We start from the raw sequence: 14989 nt of genomic DNA on the forward strand, positions 1-14989 counted from the left end.
AAGAAGAAGAAGAAGAAGAAGAAGAAGAAGAAGAAGAAGAAGAAGAAGAAGAAGAAGAAGAAGAAGAAAAAGAAGAAAAAGAAGAAGAAGAAGAAGAAAATTATTAGATAAAACGTAGCCAAAGTCTGGCTGTGGGGAGATGCACTGCTCAGTCCAGTCTTTACTCATAAAGTGTCCAGTTGCCCCTCTATTTCATCAGATCCTCACAAATAGTTCCCAGGCGGAAGTGCTCCTGTGGGGGGAAACAGATAAGGATAAAATGGGCTCCCCATCTGTCATCTGTGACCTCTAGCCAGGGCAGAACCAGCACTATGGCATCTCTGGCCTCTGACAGACAAAGCTGCCACAAGGACAGTAACCACTGTTTCTCTGTGGCCTCTGCTTCAGCTCTAACTTCAGGTTCTTTCCCTTTGTGAGTTCCTACTTTCCTTTGTGGCTTTCCTTAAAGATGGACTGTGACCAGGACATATAAATCAAATAAACCATTTCCTTCCTGAAATGGTTTTGGTCAGTATTTTATCACAGCAATTGAAAGCAAACTAGAACAGGCCTCAACACAAATGTGAGGCAGATAGGACCAAATGAACATCCTTTTAATTAGGGAGATTAAGGTCAGAGCCTATGCCCTGGCAGGCTTAATAAGCCAGACTCAACCACTCATCATCAAGCCAAATTTTAAAAGCCAAATTAAATACCCCTCCGTCCCCACATATAAAATAAATAAATTATTAAATGTGATTTTTTTTAAAGAGTATCCTCTTGCCAAACATTGTGATACATGCCTGTAAATCCAGCACTTATGAGTAGAGGCAGTGGGGTCAATTTGTATGTATGTAACAAATCAAGTGTTCAAGATCATCCTTAGCTATGTAACAAATTGAAGGTCAGCCTGTGCTGCATGAAAACTGGTCTCAAACACCTCAGGGTTGGAGAGACAGCTCAGTTGTTAAGAGTGCACACTACTCTTGCAGAGGATTTAGTTCCTAAAACCTATGTCAAGTGCCTCTGTCTTAGTTAGGGTTTTACTGCTGTGAACAGACACCATGACCAAAGCAATTCTTATAAAGGACAACATTTAATTGGGGCTAGCTTACAAGTTCAGAGGTTCGGTTCATTATCATCAAGGCAGAAGCATGGCAGTGTCCAGGCAGGCATGGTGCAGGAGGAGCTAAGAGTTCTACATCTTGTTACAAACAGGAGAAGACTGACTTCCAGGCAGCTAGGACCAAGGTTTTTGTTGTTGTTGTTGTTGGTTTTGGTTTGGTTTGGTTTGGGGTGTTTTGTTTTGTTTTGTTTTGTTTGGGGTGGGGGGTTCGAGACAGGGTTTCTCTGTATAGCCCTGACTGTCCTGGAACTCACTCTGTAGACCAAGCTGGCCTTGGCCTTGAACTCAGAAATCTGCCTGCCACCACTGCCCGGCTAGGACCAAGGTCTTAAAGCAACACTTCCTCCAACAAGGACACACCTACTCTAACAAGACCACACCTCCTAGGAGTGCCACTCCTTGGACCAAGCATATTCAAACCACCACAGCTTCACAACCTGTAACTCTAGTTCCAGGAGATCTGTGCCCACTTCTGGCCTTTAAGTGTATCTGCGTTCACACACACACACACACACACACACACACACACACACACACACACTAACTTTTAAATTAATCTTATATAACCACACTTCGATTGCCAAAAAAAAAAAAAAAAAATCCAATGCTTTTCTTGTTTTGTTTTGTTTTGTTTCAAGACAGGGTTTCTCTGTGTAGTCCTGGCTCTCCTGAAACTCACTTTGTAGACCAGGCTGGCCTCGAACTCAGAAATCCACCTGCCTCTGCCTCCCGAGTGCTGGGATTAAAGGCGTGCGCCACCACCGCCCAGCCCAGTGCTTTTACCTACTCTTCAAACCTTATTTACATTTCAATTCTGCCAGAGAGTCCACAGGTTCAAGCATGGCCTTCCATAGTTGGATGTCTCCCATCCCTTCGGTTATATAAATGTATGTGCACACTTCAAGACATTGACACGTTTTAAGTACACAGGCCAGGTACTTTGTAGGGTATACTTAGTTTGAGGAGGATTTGGATTACCCACTTCTGGTAAGATCCCACAGTGGTGACTCTTCCCACAGCATCATACCAAGAAGAATATGCTGTCACTTTACCCTGTTACTGATGGTGTTAATATTGATTCTTTAAATAAAGGAGCATCTTTTAGGGAGACTGAAGGAACAGGCCAGTGGTTAAGAGCACTTGGGTTTCCTGCAGAGAAGACTTGAATTCAGTTCCCAGCACTAACATGGAAACTCTAACCACCTGTAACTCCAGTCTGGTCTACATAGAGAGTTCTAGACAGGTCAGGACTACACAGTAAAAACCTGTCTCAAAAAAATAAAACAATAAAAAACATGGCTGGTCAGTGGTGGCACATGCCTTTAATCCCAGCACTCAGGAGGCAGAGGCAGGCAGATTTCTGAGTTNGAGGCCAGCCTGGTCTACAGAGTGAGTTCCAGGACAGCCAGGGCTATACAGAGAAACCCTGTCTCAATAAATAAATAAATAAATAAATAACAGCTTCCAGTTGATTCGCTGTTGCACTTCATGTATCTTGTTGAGAACCAATAGGAGATTACGTATCTGTTACTCTTCCTGTGTACATTCAGGGGCATTAGTGTCTGTCTTAGTCAGGGTTTCTATTTCTGCACAAACATCAGGACCAAGAAGCAAGTTGGGGAGGAAAGGGTTTATTCAGCTTACACTTTCCACATTGCTGTTGATCACCAAAGAAAGTCAGGACTGGAACTCAAGCAGGTCAGGAAGCAGGAGCTGATGCAGAGGCCATGGAGGGATGTTCTTTACTGGCTTGCTTCCNCTGCCTTGCTCAGTCTGCTCTCTTATAGAACTCAAGACTACCAGCCCAGGGATGGCTCTACCCACAAAGGGCCCTCCCAACTTGATCACTAATTAAGAAAATGCCCCACAGCTGGATCTCATGGAGTTATTTCCTCAACTGAAGCTCCTTTCTCTGTGATAACTCCAGCTTGTGTCAAGTTGACACACAAAACCGGCCAGTACAATGTCTCTGACCATTCCCACCTGAATAGATTAGTATGATTAACAAAGGGTGCTTGTTTAATCCCATCATTTTTCTCCATTTATTAGCTGGATTTATTCATTAAGGAAGCAGTGATACAAAAATATTAGAGTGTCAAACAAACAACAAAACACACAGGCAGTGGTGGCACACGCCTCAGCCCTTAGGTAGAGGCAGGTGGATTTCTGAGTTCGAGGCCAGCCTGGTCTACAGAGTGAGTTCCAGGACAGCCAGGGCTGTAAAGAGAAACCCTGTCTCAAAAAAAAAAAAAAAAAGAAGAAGAAGAAGAAGAAGAATATTGGAGAGTGTGAGTTTCAAGGCGGCCTTTCTCTCCTCTGAGGAAGGCTTTAACTCAGGAGTTGGCGTAGAAAGGTTCTGGTTTCCTGGATTACAGAACAAAATTCTTGGGTCACGAATGGTATCTTAGTCACCCTAACCATGTAGCTGTCTGCAAGACACACCAGAAGAGGGCATCAGATCTCATTACTGATGGTTGTGAGCCATCATGTGGTTGCTGGGAATTGAACTCAGGACCTTCAGAAGAGGAGTCAGTGCTCTTAACCGCTGAGCCATCTCACCAGCTCCCACAGTAACTCTTATAAAAGAAAGCATTTAATTGGGCGGCTTGCTTACAGTTTCAAAAGATTGATCCATTATTGCCATGGCAGAGAGCACGGTGGCAGGCATAACAAGCATGGAGCTGGAGAAGTAGCTGAGAGCCACATCCTGATCTTCAGTCAAAGCCCGTCCCCAGGGACACATGTCCTCCAACAAGACCACAGCTCCTTGTCCTTTTTGTCCTTTCAAATAGTGCCACCTCCTGGTAAATAAGCATTCAAATATGGGGCTAAGCCAGGGCCATTCTTATTCACAGGTAGGCACTTAAGAGGCTAGAGGGGGAAACTCCCCCATAGCAGGAGTGGGTCCCAGGAAGTGGGTGCCATCAAGCTCTAGCACAGGGTCTTGAGTTATGGCACACAGAGAAAGGGGTGAGCTGGTTAGTCCAGTTGGCCAAAGCACGAGAGGTGCAGGTGCCCCCTCTCAGTTTCATTCATATACTCAGTTCAGACTCCAGGAAGAGGTGATCAGTTAGGAGAAGATTTAGCAAGCAAGCAAGTACATTCATCCCGAAACAGCTTTGAGCTCCCAGCCCTGCCTGGTCTGATTGTCTCCTCAGCATCTTCCTTTTCACCATCATTGGCTTGCTTAGTTAGTAAGCTCAGTCAAGCCTACTAATTTACTACTAACTTAATTCAGTGCTAGTACAGTAATCCTCCTTAAACAAGATTTCCATTCCCGGGGTCACAGATACCCTGGAACAACCTTAATTTGAAAGTATTAAGTGGAAAAAAAAATGTATGTGTATATGTGTGCTACATCCCCAGTCCACTAAATGCTTTCATTTTTAAGATTTATTTTTATTATTTTTTTAATTACATGTATCTCTATTTGAGGAAGTAGGAGGCATTGGATCCTCATGAAGCTGAAGAAGTTATGGACCACCCACTGTGAACACTGGGAAGTGAACTCGGGTCCCCTGGAAGAGCAGTACATGCTCTTAACCACTGAGCCGTTGTTCCAGCCCTGGCTAACTACCTTTCAGTGTCACAGAATTTGCTACCACAGACCAAAAGGAAAGCCGTGGGATGGCAGCCCTCTGCTGTTGTACTGCCCACTTGCTATTTATTTCTTTGTACGTACTTTTTACATAGGCGAAGTACTCCTGGGAAAAAAAAGGAAAAGGGGACTCTTATCTTCCCTCTGATGCTTCAGGTCATCAAAACACATCTTGTAGACTGGAGTAATCTCAGCTATGGCCTGGTTTTTATGGAAAAAGCAGGTATTTTGAACTGAGATGGAATAGTGGAAATTAAAGGGTATTAAATTGGTCTCTGAATCCGTGATCTAGACTCAGCCCTGAGATTTGTGTTCCCTGAATCTCAACCCCTTTCCCTTTCTCCCTCTTGATTCGGGTCCTGCTCCATCAGTCCCCCAGTTCGTTTTTTTTTTTTTTTTCTTTCTTTCTTTCTTTTTTCTTTTTTCTTTTTTTGTTCTTTCTACTTATTTTCATTTTATGTCTATGTATGCTTTGCCTGCATACAGATGTTCATACCACCTGAGTGCAGTGTCTTCAGAGACCAGAAGAGGGAACTAGATCCTTCCTCCCCCAGAAACCAAAATTACAGATATTGTGAGCTAAGGGTGGTGTTAGGAACTAAACTCACGTCCTCTCGAAGAGCAGCCCACGTTCTTAACCACTGTAGCTCTCTAATTTTAACAACAACAATAACGATAATAATCAAATAAAAATTCATTCTCCTTTCTCAGCTTCTCAGATTGTTTTTATCTTAAGTTCAAAGTTATCCCATAGTCATTGAAACCTCATTTGGGGGCTTTTTCTCTGTATACTTCATTTAGGTGGTGTCTTTGCTGGGTCTTAAAGAGATCTCCTCTTTGGTTTCTTATTGGCTGCTCATTTTAGCCAGGTATCCCAGGAATTATTATAGCTTTCATTCCTAGAAATTGGATTTGTGTCTCTCTATGATATTTTGATACCTTTATGTTTGTTTTTGTTTTTTTTTATGGTTTTTTGAGACAGGGCTTCTCTGTATAGCCCTGGCTGTCCTGGAACTCACTCTGTAGACCAGGCTGGCCTCGAACTCAGAAATCTGTCTGCCTCTGCCTCCTGAGTGCTGGGATTAAAGGCATGCACCACCGATACCCGGCTTGATACCTTTATTGATGAACAACTGAAATATTTCAAATTGTCATGTATTAAAGTATGAGGTTTGATAGAGTTTTGATTTATGTCAACCCAACCAACAACTATAATCAATATGGTGGATGTATTCTTTATGTCCCATGAAGCCAAAGGAGAACTCTGTGAGGTCAGCTCTCGTCTTCCACCTTCTGTTGCCAAATTCCGGAGAGCCGTGATAGGATGTTCACTGCAGTGAAACTTCACCCACCACAATTCTGAGGAGAAGCATGAGCTTATTCAAAGTGCCTTGACCTCCTGGATTCCACCACCAATTCCCCTTCCAGCGAAGCAAGTGCCAGCAGGCACCTCATCACAAGAAGCACCCAAGTCATATTTTAAAGAGCAGGCCTTTCCACCCTTACCTGCATCTGTACTGCTCTTCCCCGACCAACACACCACCACTCACTACAACATGACTTTATTATTTTCTGCTGCCCTCCCAGCCAAAATAGAGTATCAACTGCTGAGGCTCAAGTACCCTTGAGTTTGTTCTCTTTCTAGTGCCCAGCACCTAGCCCAGTGCCTGATATAGCCTGTGCTTTCCATAAGGACTGTTTCAGTGAATAAATGAACGAGTGTATGTTCAGTGATCCGAGAATGACAGCATTGTGGTCAAGAACAGGCTGAAGAGCTGAAGAGATGGCTGCAAGGTTAAGTGAATACTACTCTTCCAAAGGACCTGAGTTCAGTTCCCAGCATTCACACTGTACAGTTCATGACTGTCTATAATCCATCTCCAGGAAATCTGGTATATTCCTTTGGCTTCCATGAGTATGTGCACACACAGACACACACACACACACACACACACACACACACACACGCACACACCCGAACACACACCAACAGTTAAAGAAATAGAGGCCATGAATTTGAAAGAAATAAATGGAAAGGGTTGAAAAAAGGGAACATGATCTAATTATATTTACATATAAAAAGAATTAATAGTAGCGCATGATTTTAATCTCATTGTTCAGGAGGCAGAGGCAGGAGGATTTCTGTGAATTTCAGGCAAGCCTTGTCTACATAATGAGTTCCAGGACAGCCAGGGCTGTCGCTTCCTCCACCCATCCATACCCCCAAAAATGCCTACCTCCTGTGACTTTGACAAAGCAAAACAGAAAAGAACTTCCTCCCTAGAGCAGCAGTACTGTTAGCGGTACAGATGAAGGTTGGGTCTTTTCAGGACCGAGGGCACCAGCTTCTGGTTGCCCCGATGGAGTGTGCACTCATTGATCACACGGAAGGCAATTACATACTTACAGTAAAAACAGGGCCTTTATATTAAACCAGGCTCTGGACATTGTAAATGCTATCGATTTATTGAGTTCACCCGGCGTTCCTCCTGTTTCTTAGAGAAAGAGTATCTTTTATTTATTTCCATTTTGTGTGTTAGGGGGCATTCCCCTGGCAGTCAAACTTGCATGAATCAGTTTTCTCTTTCCACCATGTAAACTTCCGGTGTCAAACACATACCCAGAAATTTGGTGTAAAATATTTTAACCCACTGAACCAATTTGCCAGTCCTCTTAACACCTAAACAAAAATTGGTGTGAGCGATGTCATAATTTGGTGAGAAAACAGCGTATCTTACCAGGGTGTGGTCTTCCACTTCACCTGGGCTACCATCCAGAAGTAGATGCTAAATTACAAATAAATACGCCTATTAATCCTTATCGCGCCGAGTCCGGCAAAGAACAGACTGTCTTGAAATAAACAGCATAACATTCTGCCTTAAATACAGAAGATTTAGGGGTAAAAGGAGAACAAGAAGCCGGGTGTGGTGGCACGCGCCTTTAATTCCAGCACTTGGGAGGCAGAGGCAGGCGGATTTCTGAGTTTGAGGCCAGTCTGGTCTACAAAATGAGTTCCAGGACAGCCAGGGCTACACAGAGAAACCCTGTCTCGAAAAACCAAAATTAATAAATTAATTAATTTAAAAAAAAAAAAAAAGGAGAAGAAGAAGGGCTACTATTAGGTGATCAGGAAGGACGGAGACTGCAGAGAAGGTCCCATGAGTTCCTAAAAGAGAATACAAAGCTAATTGTCTAATTTTAAGTCTGTCATGAAATTTTCGGGGTTTGTATAAGCACGTGGTAGATAAGTACATAAAATTGTAACTGACAGTGAACGTATAAAATCCAAAGCCAAGCTCCGTGACTTCAGAACGACTGCTCTAATTGCATAGACGTTTACGGAGCTGTAAAGACTTTGGGTTGGGGCAGGTGTTTGGCTACATTAATCTAATTGCCTGATATTTTTCATTCGCAATTTCTTTGTAGAAAGATTTTTTATTGAAGAACAAACAGGAGACTTGGGGAATTATTTGCTTAGATCGAGAAGAGATTTCTAGACTAAACCTGGAACGGAGGAGTGTATTCTCCAACCGTTCCGCGACCGCGCTCAGCAAGCAGGTTTTATTCGATGCGCTCGACGCTCTCTCGCCGGCGCGGTAGCCCCGCTGCAGTAGGAGTCTGCGCTCTGGGCTCGACTGAGGCTCCCTTGTTGCTCGCGCTTTTCTCTCCTTCTCCAAGATGGCGGCCGTCGGCGGCGCTGAGGCGGGATCCGAGCGAGCCGAGTGAAGGTAGCGGCGAGCGGAGCCCCCACCGGACCCGGCCGGACCCCCACCCCGGGGCGGCCACGGCCCCGCCCGGCCTCCGCCCACCGCTCCGGCCCCCCGACACCGTCCGGGAGGCGCTTCAGGCCCGCCGCGGCCTAGCTCAGGGGCCAAGCCGGGAACTGGAGTAGCGGCTGCAGCCGCCCCGGGGAAGGGGCTCGAGCGGGCCGCAGGAGGAAGGCGGCGGGAGCTGTTCAAACGGGGAAGGCGGGAAAGCTGCGGGGCCGGGAGGGGGCGTGCGGCCGCCCCAGGGACCCGCGGCCCGCGCCGCCCCTCCCCCTGCGCGCCGCCTGGGCGCTCCGGGGCGCCGGAGGCCGCCGGGACGTGGGAACACGGGTCGGGCGGAGCGCGGCACGGAGCCGGGGCGCGGGCTACCTGGGGCTGTCAGGAAGAGAGGTCCGGGACCGGCGGGAGGGCGGGAGGGCTGGGCGCGCGGCGAGCGGCGAGCGGGAGAGGATGCCCGGAGCTTCCTGCGCTGCGCAGAGCTTTGTTGAACTAGCGGTTGCAGCAGACCTGCCGAGGTTATCACAGCGGGGACCCCGGGAACGGTGGTCTTGGGGACTGTATGGATAAACCATCTCGTATTGTGTGTGTTCTTTGCGTGCGACTCAGTTTGAACATGCCTTCTTAATTGGAGTCATCTCCAGACAGGCCCATTTCCCCCTCCACAACCACTACTTGTAGATTCACTTTAGTTTATATCATATAGCAGACAAGATATGTCTACCACCCACCCCACCCTTGTTTCTAGTACTGGCTGATTCTATTCCCTCGTAGCAAAATACATTTTTAAAAACTGCATCCAAAGTAAAGCCTGTTGATTATGGCTTGTCAAAATTTGGATCGCTGAACTCGTGGAACCGAGTATGTTATCAGCCAATCTGTACAGTGGTCGTGGTTCCAATTATTAGCCTTGCAATGAGAAGATTCAGTGCGCCTTTCTGGCTATGGAGATCTCTGCAAGTTCCGAAGCTGGCAGGGGCTGGAGTGCTGCATAGGTGGGTCCTTGGAAAAGGGTGTGGCAAGAACTCCAACAGATCCAAGAAGGAAGGAAGGAAACCCACTGAAGTAAGAATTCACCTGTGCTACCCTAGAAGTAGCAACAAAATATCAGAATCTGACAACAGCTGGATGTGTTTCTTCCTTTGACTGCATGGACTGGCAATCTAAGTTCCTAAAAACAGCCTTGGAGCAAACTCCCGTCTGAAGGAGACCTTCCTTGCCCAGTGTACTGGGTGGATTTTCTTTCTTTTTCAATTCTCCGATCTGTTCTGGGATGATGATATTATTAGCGATTGCTGGAGCTGAGATTATCTCCAAAAACTTAGTTTCTGAAACTTTTTTTTTTATAGTTAACGCTTTGACTTTCCAAAATAACAAAATTCTACCTTTGAAGATTTTAACTTTTTTCATAATTACTTGGTTATCCCAAAAGCCTGTGCTGAAGTTTTATTTTCAAGTGGAATTAACAGCCTGCTTCTCCTTTCTCATTCCCTGAAGAAAAAGCCTTGGAAGAGCCAAGCCATAGTGTTCACGTTTTCTAAGCATTCGCTATCTATAATGGCATAAGCAGTATTAAACAATGAATGAGCTTTTCTTTGCTGTCACGTTTTTGCACACTAAGACAAACACTAACTGTAAGATTATCCTGCCCCAAGAAGTTGACAGCATAGAATTTTGTAAACTCCAAAATTATGGAATTCAAGAGAATGGGTTTTGGCACCTGTTTTGTGTTTGCTAACATTTGATGTAGTTGTTTTCTGATGTGAAAATCAAACCTAAATTTTTGATCTTCATTAACTCTCCCAATTACTTTCTACCCCTGAGCCCTCAATTTAATTTGAGACATAGGGTTCATCTAATCTTGTATCAATGCCCCTGAACTCTGCTTTCTTTCACACCGCTGCTTGAGACCTTTCCCCTCCCTGGCACTGTCTTTTTCTTGTGAGGCAACCATTTAGGGCCCATCAGTCTGCCCAGCCTGGAAATATCCATAGTATTTCTCAGGTTCTGGGCTGCCTTACATATTAGACTTGTGTTCAGGGTTCACTCACTTTTCCTACAAGCTTCTGGTCTTTGTTTGTTTGTTTTTAATATTTATTTATTACATGTAAGTACACTGTAGCTGTCTTCAGACATACCAGAAGAGGGTGTCAGATCTCATTATGGATGGTTGTGAGCCACCATGTGGTTGCTGGGATTTGAACGCAGGACCTTCAGAAGAGGAAGCAGTGCTCTTACCCACTGAGACTTCTCACCAGTCCCTGGTCTTTATTTTAAGAAAGTTCTGGTAGTAGCAGACATAATCCTAATACAGAAAGCCAGCATATCTGTGTTGACCTGCCTTCAGGAGCATTCCCTAATTTTATGTTTCCAAACCTTTTTAAAAACAACTAATTTTTCACAGCAGTCAACAAATAACTTTTCACACCTGGTAAAAAGTTCAGTTGGCTCCCAACCCAATAAGACATTACCTAATTGTATTTTATATTAGTTTTAATGTTCTCAAGGGGGGAAAGCTGTTTATGAGTCTCTGGGCCTGCCATTACTTATGTTTAAAAGTGTATTGGTGTTTGACCAGGGACTGATGGATTTATTATGAGACTAAATAAGGATGTTGTTGGACTGGGGAGGAGGGGGGCATTATTTCTCAGGAATTCTATGCCAAAATTGATCAGGTATAAACAGCCTGAAAGTTCAATCTGCAGTTATTTTACTTAGTGTCGGCTTGGGAAAGCCAAGGTGACCTGTACGCCTTTCTGATAAACTCACCTTTTTTGAACTAGTGAGAATTTGCCATTGTTTTGTTTGACAGATTCTCTCTAGCCCCGAGATTCGTTATGTAGATCAGGCTGGCCTTGAATTCACAAGATAGCCACTTGTCATGCCTTCTGAGTGCTGGAATTAAAGGTGTGTGCCACTTGGCAAAATTGTTGTCTTTAAATGAGTGCACACCATTTTCAGTGGCCCACTTTGACTCCCTTTTAAGTTAATACCTATGGGTTGGAAGTGAAGAACAGTTTCTATTTAAGAAAGTGTAGTAATTAAACACTAAAACAGGAAAAAGTGGCCATGTATATCTTGTCTCCTTACATTCTTACATGAGGCCTGACCCTACATTTTCTTCATTTCAGGAGAAAAGCCCTGTGAGCAACCAGCTCTTTAAATAATCTGCTTCGTGTAGATTTACTTCCCTCCAACTTCCTTACCTTGAACAAATTCCTTCATTTCACATTTTGTAATTCTTAGACTTTGAAAATCATGGCAGTGCTTTTCTTTGTATTGTCAACTTTGGCCTACCTGTGCATTGTATTCATGTGGCTTTTAAACAAACGTTTGTTGTTTTGTTTTGAGACAGGGTCTCACTTGGGAGCCCTGGCTGGCCTGGAACTCATGTAGAGCAGACTGGCCTGAGATTTACAGAGAATCACATGCCCCTGACATGCTGACTCCTGTGTGCTGGGACTAAGGGTGTTCACCACCAAGCCTCACTAAATAAAAACTCTTAACCATTAAGTCATGAAACTTTCCCGTTAATCCAGCTCAAGTTTTCTTTCCTGCAAAATCTGTGCTTCTGTTTTCTCCACACCTATCTGAAGGGCTTAATAATGTTACAGAACTGTCCTTCAGCAATCCTAAAGCCATTTATTATAATGAAGGGAAAATTAAATTAAATTACCAATTAGATTAACTTCTAAGCACTTGACTGAATGAGAACATTTTCAAAATAGTTATTTCAAATATTCTGCAAAGTAGTGAGTTCCAGGCCAATCAGAGCTGCTACATAGTTAAGACCTTGTCTCAAAAAAGAAAAATTATGCAAATATTTTCTGTCCTTAAGGTACTTTAAGGATTTACTTTAGAGTGCAATATGTAACTTTATCACCTTCAAAGTCAATATGGACATTTGAACTTTAATGTGACAAAAGCTTTAAATCAGTGGTTCTCAACCTTCCTAATGCTATGACAACCTTTAATACAGTTCCTCATGTTGCAGTGACCCCCAACTATAAAACGATTTGTGCTGCTCCTTTATAACTGTAATTTTGCTACTGTTATGACTGAATATCTGCGTTTTCTGATGGTCTTAGGCCACCCCTGTGAAAGCATTGTTTGACACCCTTGCCTCCAAAGGGATTGCCTGACCTACAGGCAGTTGAGATTGAGAGCCACTGCTTTAAACAATAAAATATTTAGAACTATGTAAGGTGATGAACGTTTTTTAATTCCAGTGTTCAGGAGGCAGATGTGGGTAATTTCTGTAAATTCTAGACTTCTCTGGTCTATAAAATGAGTTTTAGGTCAGCCAGGGTTATGTAAGGAGACCCTGTCTCAAAAGACAAAACCCAATACTTAGAACCTTTAAATTAGAGTACTTATAAATTAATTTAAAATCTTAAAATCATAAATTTTATCACCAGTAGATAAATGACAATGTTCCATATTTCTTTCTTCATATCCTTTAAAAAGGGCTTGTTAGTGTTGGAAATTTCCATATAGCCAACATATTTGAGAAGTATGCCCATATTAGTGGTTAATTTAAATAAGTTTATAAAGCCCAGAAGAATGAAAAGCTTTAAATTATTAATATCTGTACATGTGCTGTTTAATTAGGAGCTCATCAGTCTCATCAGTAGGACTTTGTGGTCTCCCGCTATTGATGTACTCTGTCCTCCTCTGCATCTGGCTTTATCTGTATATCCTGTGACTATGATTAAACCCAGCCTCTGACTTAATGTCAGTTTCTACCCTGTCTCAGTGTCATTAGTCCTGTTGGCATTCCAGAAATTCTCATTAATTTTGGAAGTTTTTTTAATTGAGAAGTATCTTAAATTTCTTCAAATGACAGCTTTAAGATATGAATTAACTCCAGTTAAGCTTAGCATCCTCCCTGCAATGCAAGTTCAACTCCAGTGTATGCAGAGGGAGGAGCTGACAAGACACTCCTGTGTTCCAGTCAGCCCTCGGATTACTTGGAATTTCCACCTGGAAGGTGCTTCTCCACAGTGATTTCACATTACAGGAAGGTTTTCCTTGTTTGTTTCTCAGACCTGGTCCTGTAGACGGGAAGGAGCCTGGACACAGTGACACAACACACTCTCAAAGGCCCTGCAGGACCACCATGGCTTATGATGACTCCATGAAGAAAGAAGGTATGACCCCTTACTCAGAAGCATTCCAAAGGGCATAACCTCTTCCATCCCTGCAGTCAATGGACGTAGAGACCAAGACTGGGCACACAGCCTAGACCAAGTGATGCTCCAGAGGACTGTGTGAGACACAGCCTCCACATCGTCCCCAGGCTGAGCCCATGGACATGAAAACCAGGACAGGGGTTCCTACACAAGAGTCTGAAATAAGAGTCTTAGTTTTTGGGGGTGATCCCCACAGCACTCATAGTCCTTGCCAGCTCCAGTGTGCAGGAGTCTGGGACAAGGAATCTTACACTGGACTCCCACAGAGCAGCACAGCACATGACTCCTTACCCTTTCCAGCCTTCCCTCGCAAGTCTGTATCTACCTGCCAGATCACTACTAAGAAACCATGTCTGAGGACGCACACTGGGCTTTTGGATAGCATGGAAGCATTGTGTTTTCAGGTTTGAGTCTTGTGTTTGCAGCCAGGTCATCAGAAGTCTTCTTGGCCCTCTGGGTTTAGCCCTGCATTTCAGTGGACGCACTGAGACGTAACTGTAACTTGGAAATGGGACTGTTGGCCTTTGGTTGTTGTGTACTTTTGTCATTTCCATCCCTAAATGAACCTGTGCTTCCCAGATTGCTTTGATGGTGATCACAGCTTTGAGGACATAGGACTTGCAGCTGGCCGAAGCCAACGAGAAAAGAAGCGGTCTTACAAAGATTTCTTAAGGGAAGAGGAAGAAGTTGCTGCGCAGGTCAGGAGTTCTTCCAAGAAGAAGTCAAAGGTCAGTTCCAGATGTCTGTCAAAGCCGGGATCCCAGAAGAATGGCTCCAAACCGTTCCCTCGCCATCTTATTACTCGCCAATTCTTCTCCCTCTTTAACCACAGGACAGTGATTTGTTCTTCTTGGGGACGGACACACACAAGAAGAAGAGGAAGCACTCCCCTGATGATTACTACTATGGAGGTAAGCGAGGGAATGGGCTGCAGGTGGGATATGCACATCTCTGGTTCTTGGAGTCGGGGTAGGGGAAGGGATCCCAGATATTGCTGACTCAGTGGCCTATTTAACAGGACAGTGGTTCTTGTTCTGAGTGCCGATAAACCAGTGTGAAGGAGGAGAGAGGTGGAGGGCTGGTATTTTGGAGGATTCAGCATAGAAGAACAGTCTTCATTTGTGATACACAAGGTACCAGGTTCCTTCTCCCCCCAACCATCCACTTATCTGTGCCATTGCTACTTAGCATCCCTTTGCCAGATGCAGCCCTTGGGCCCTCTACATATCTGTGGGGCATTTCTCAGCCAGCATATAGCTACTCACAAAGCCTGTTTTCTTAGCTGTGCTCTATGTGTAGCTGATGAGACTAACCTCACTAGAATGAGTTT

The 14989-nt window shown here is 44.2% G+C and overlaps 2 protein-coding genes across 4 annotated transcripts in view; both read left to right on the forward strand.

Annotated features, from left to right (window-relative positions):
• The window catches only part of LOC110336293 (60S acidic ribosomal protein P0-like), a 16573-nt gene extending 7536 nt beyond the window's left edge, over positions 1–9037 (forward strand). The window contains 3 exon segments of the mRNA XM_021218721.1: positions 8130–8299; positions 8382–8591; positions 8716–9037. Of these exon segments, the coding sequence (XP_021074380.1) occupies positions 8130–8299; positions 8382–8591; positions 8716–9037 (702 nt within the window).
• The window catches only part of Hmgxb4 (HMG-box containing 4), a 37083-nt gene continuing 30425 nt past the window's right edge, over positions 8332–14989 (forward strand). Inside the window, exons 1-5 of one of the 3 annotated variants that reach the window (XM_021219345.1) lie at positions 8332–8431; positions 13514–13617; positions 14239–14387; positions 14492–14570; positions 14678–14792. Coding sequence is in view for 1 of the 3 variants with exons in the window: in XM_021219344.1 (XP_021075003.1) it covers positions 13587–13617; positions 14239–14387; positions 14492–14570 (259 nt within the window). In the remaining 2 variants the exon portion in view is untranslated. The remainder of the gene's footprint in view (positions 8432–13513; positions 13618–14238; positions 14388–14491; positions 14571–14677; positions 14793–14989) is intronic. The other 2 variants (XM_021219344.1, XM_029531986.1) reach the window with 2 other exon arrangements.

This window comes from Mus pahari, chromosome 19 (assembly GCF_900095145.1).
Source record: "Mus pahari chromosome 19, PAHARI_EIJ_v1.1, whole genome shotgun sequence".
In the NCBI taxonomy this organism is placed as follows: Eukaryota; Metazoa; Chordata; class Mammalia; order Rodentia; family Muridae; genus Mus; species Mus pahari.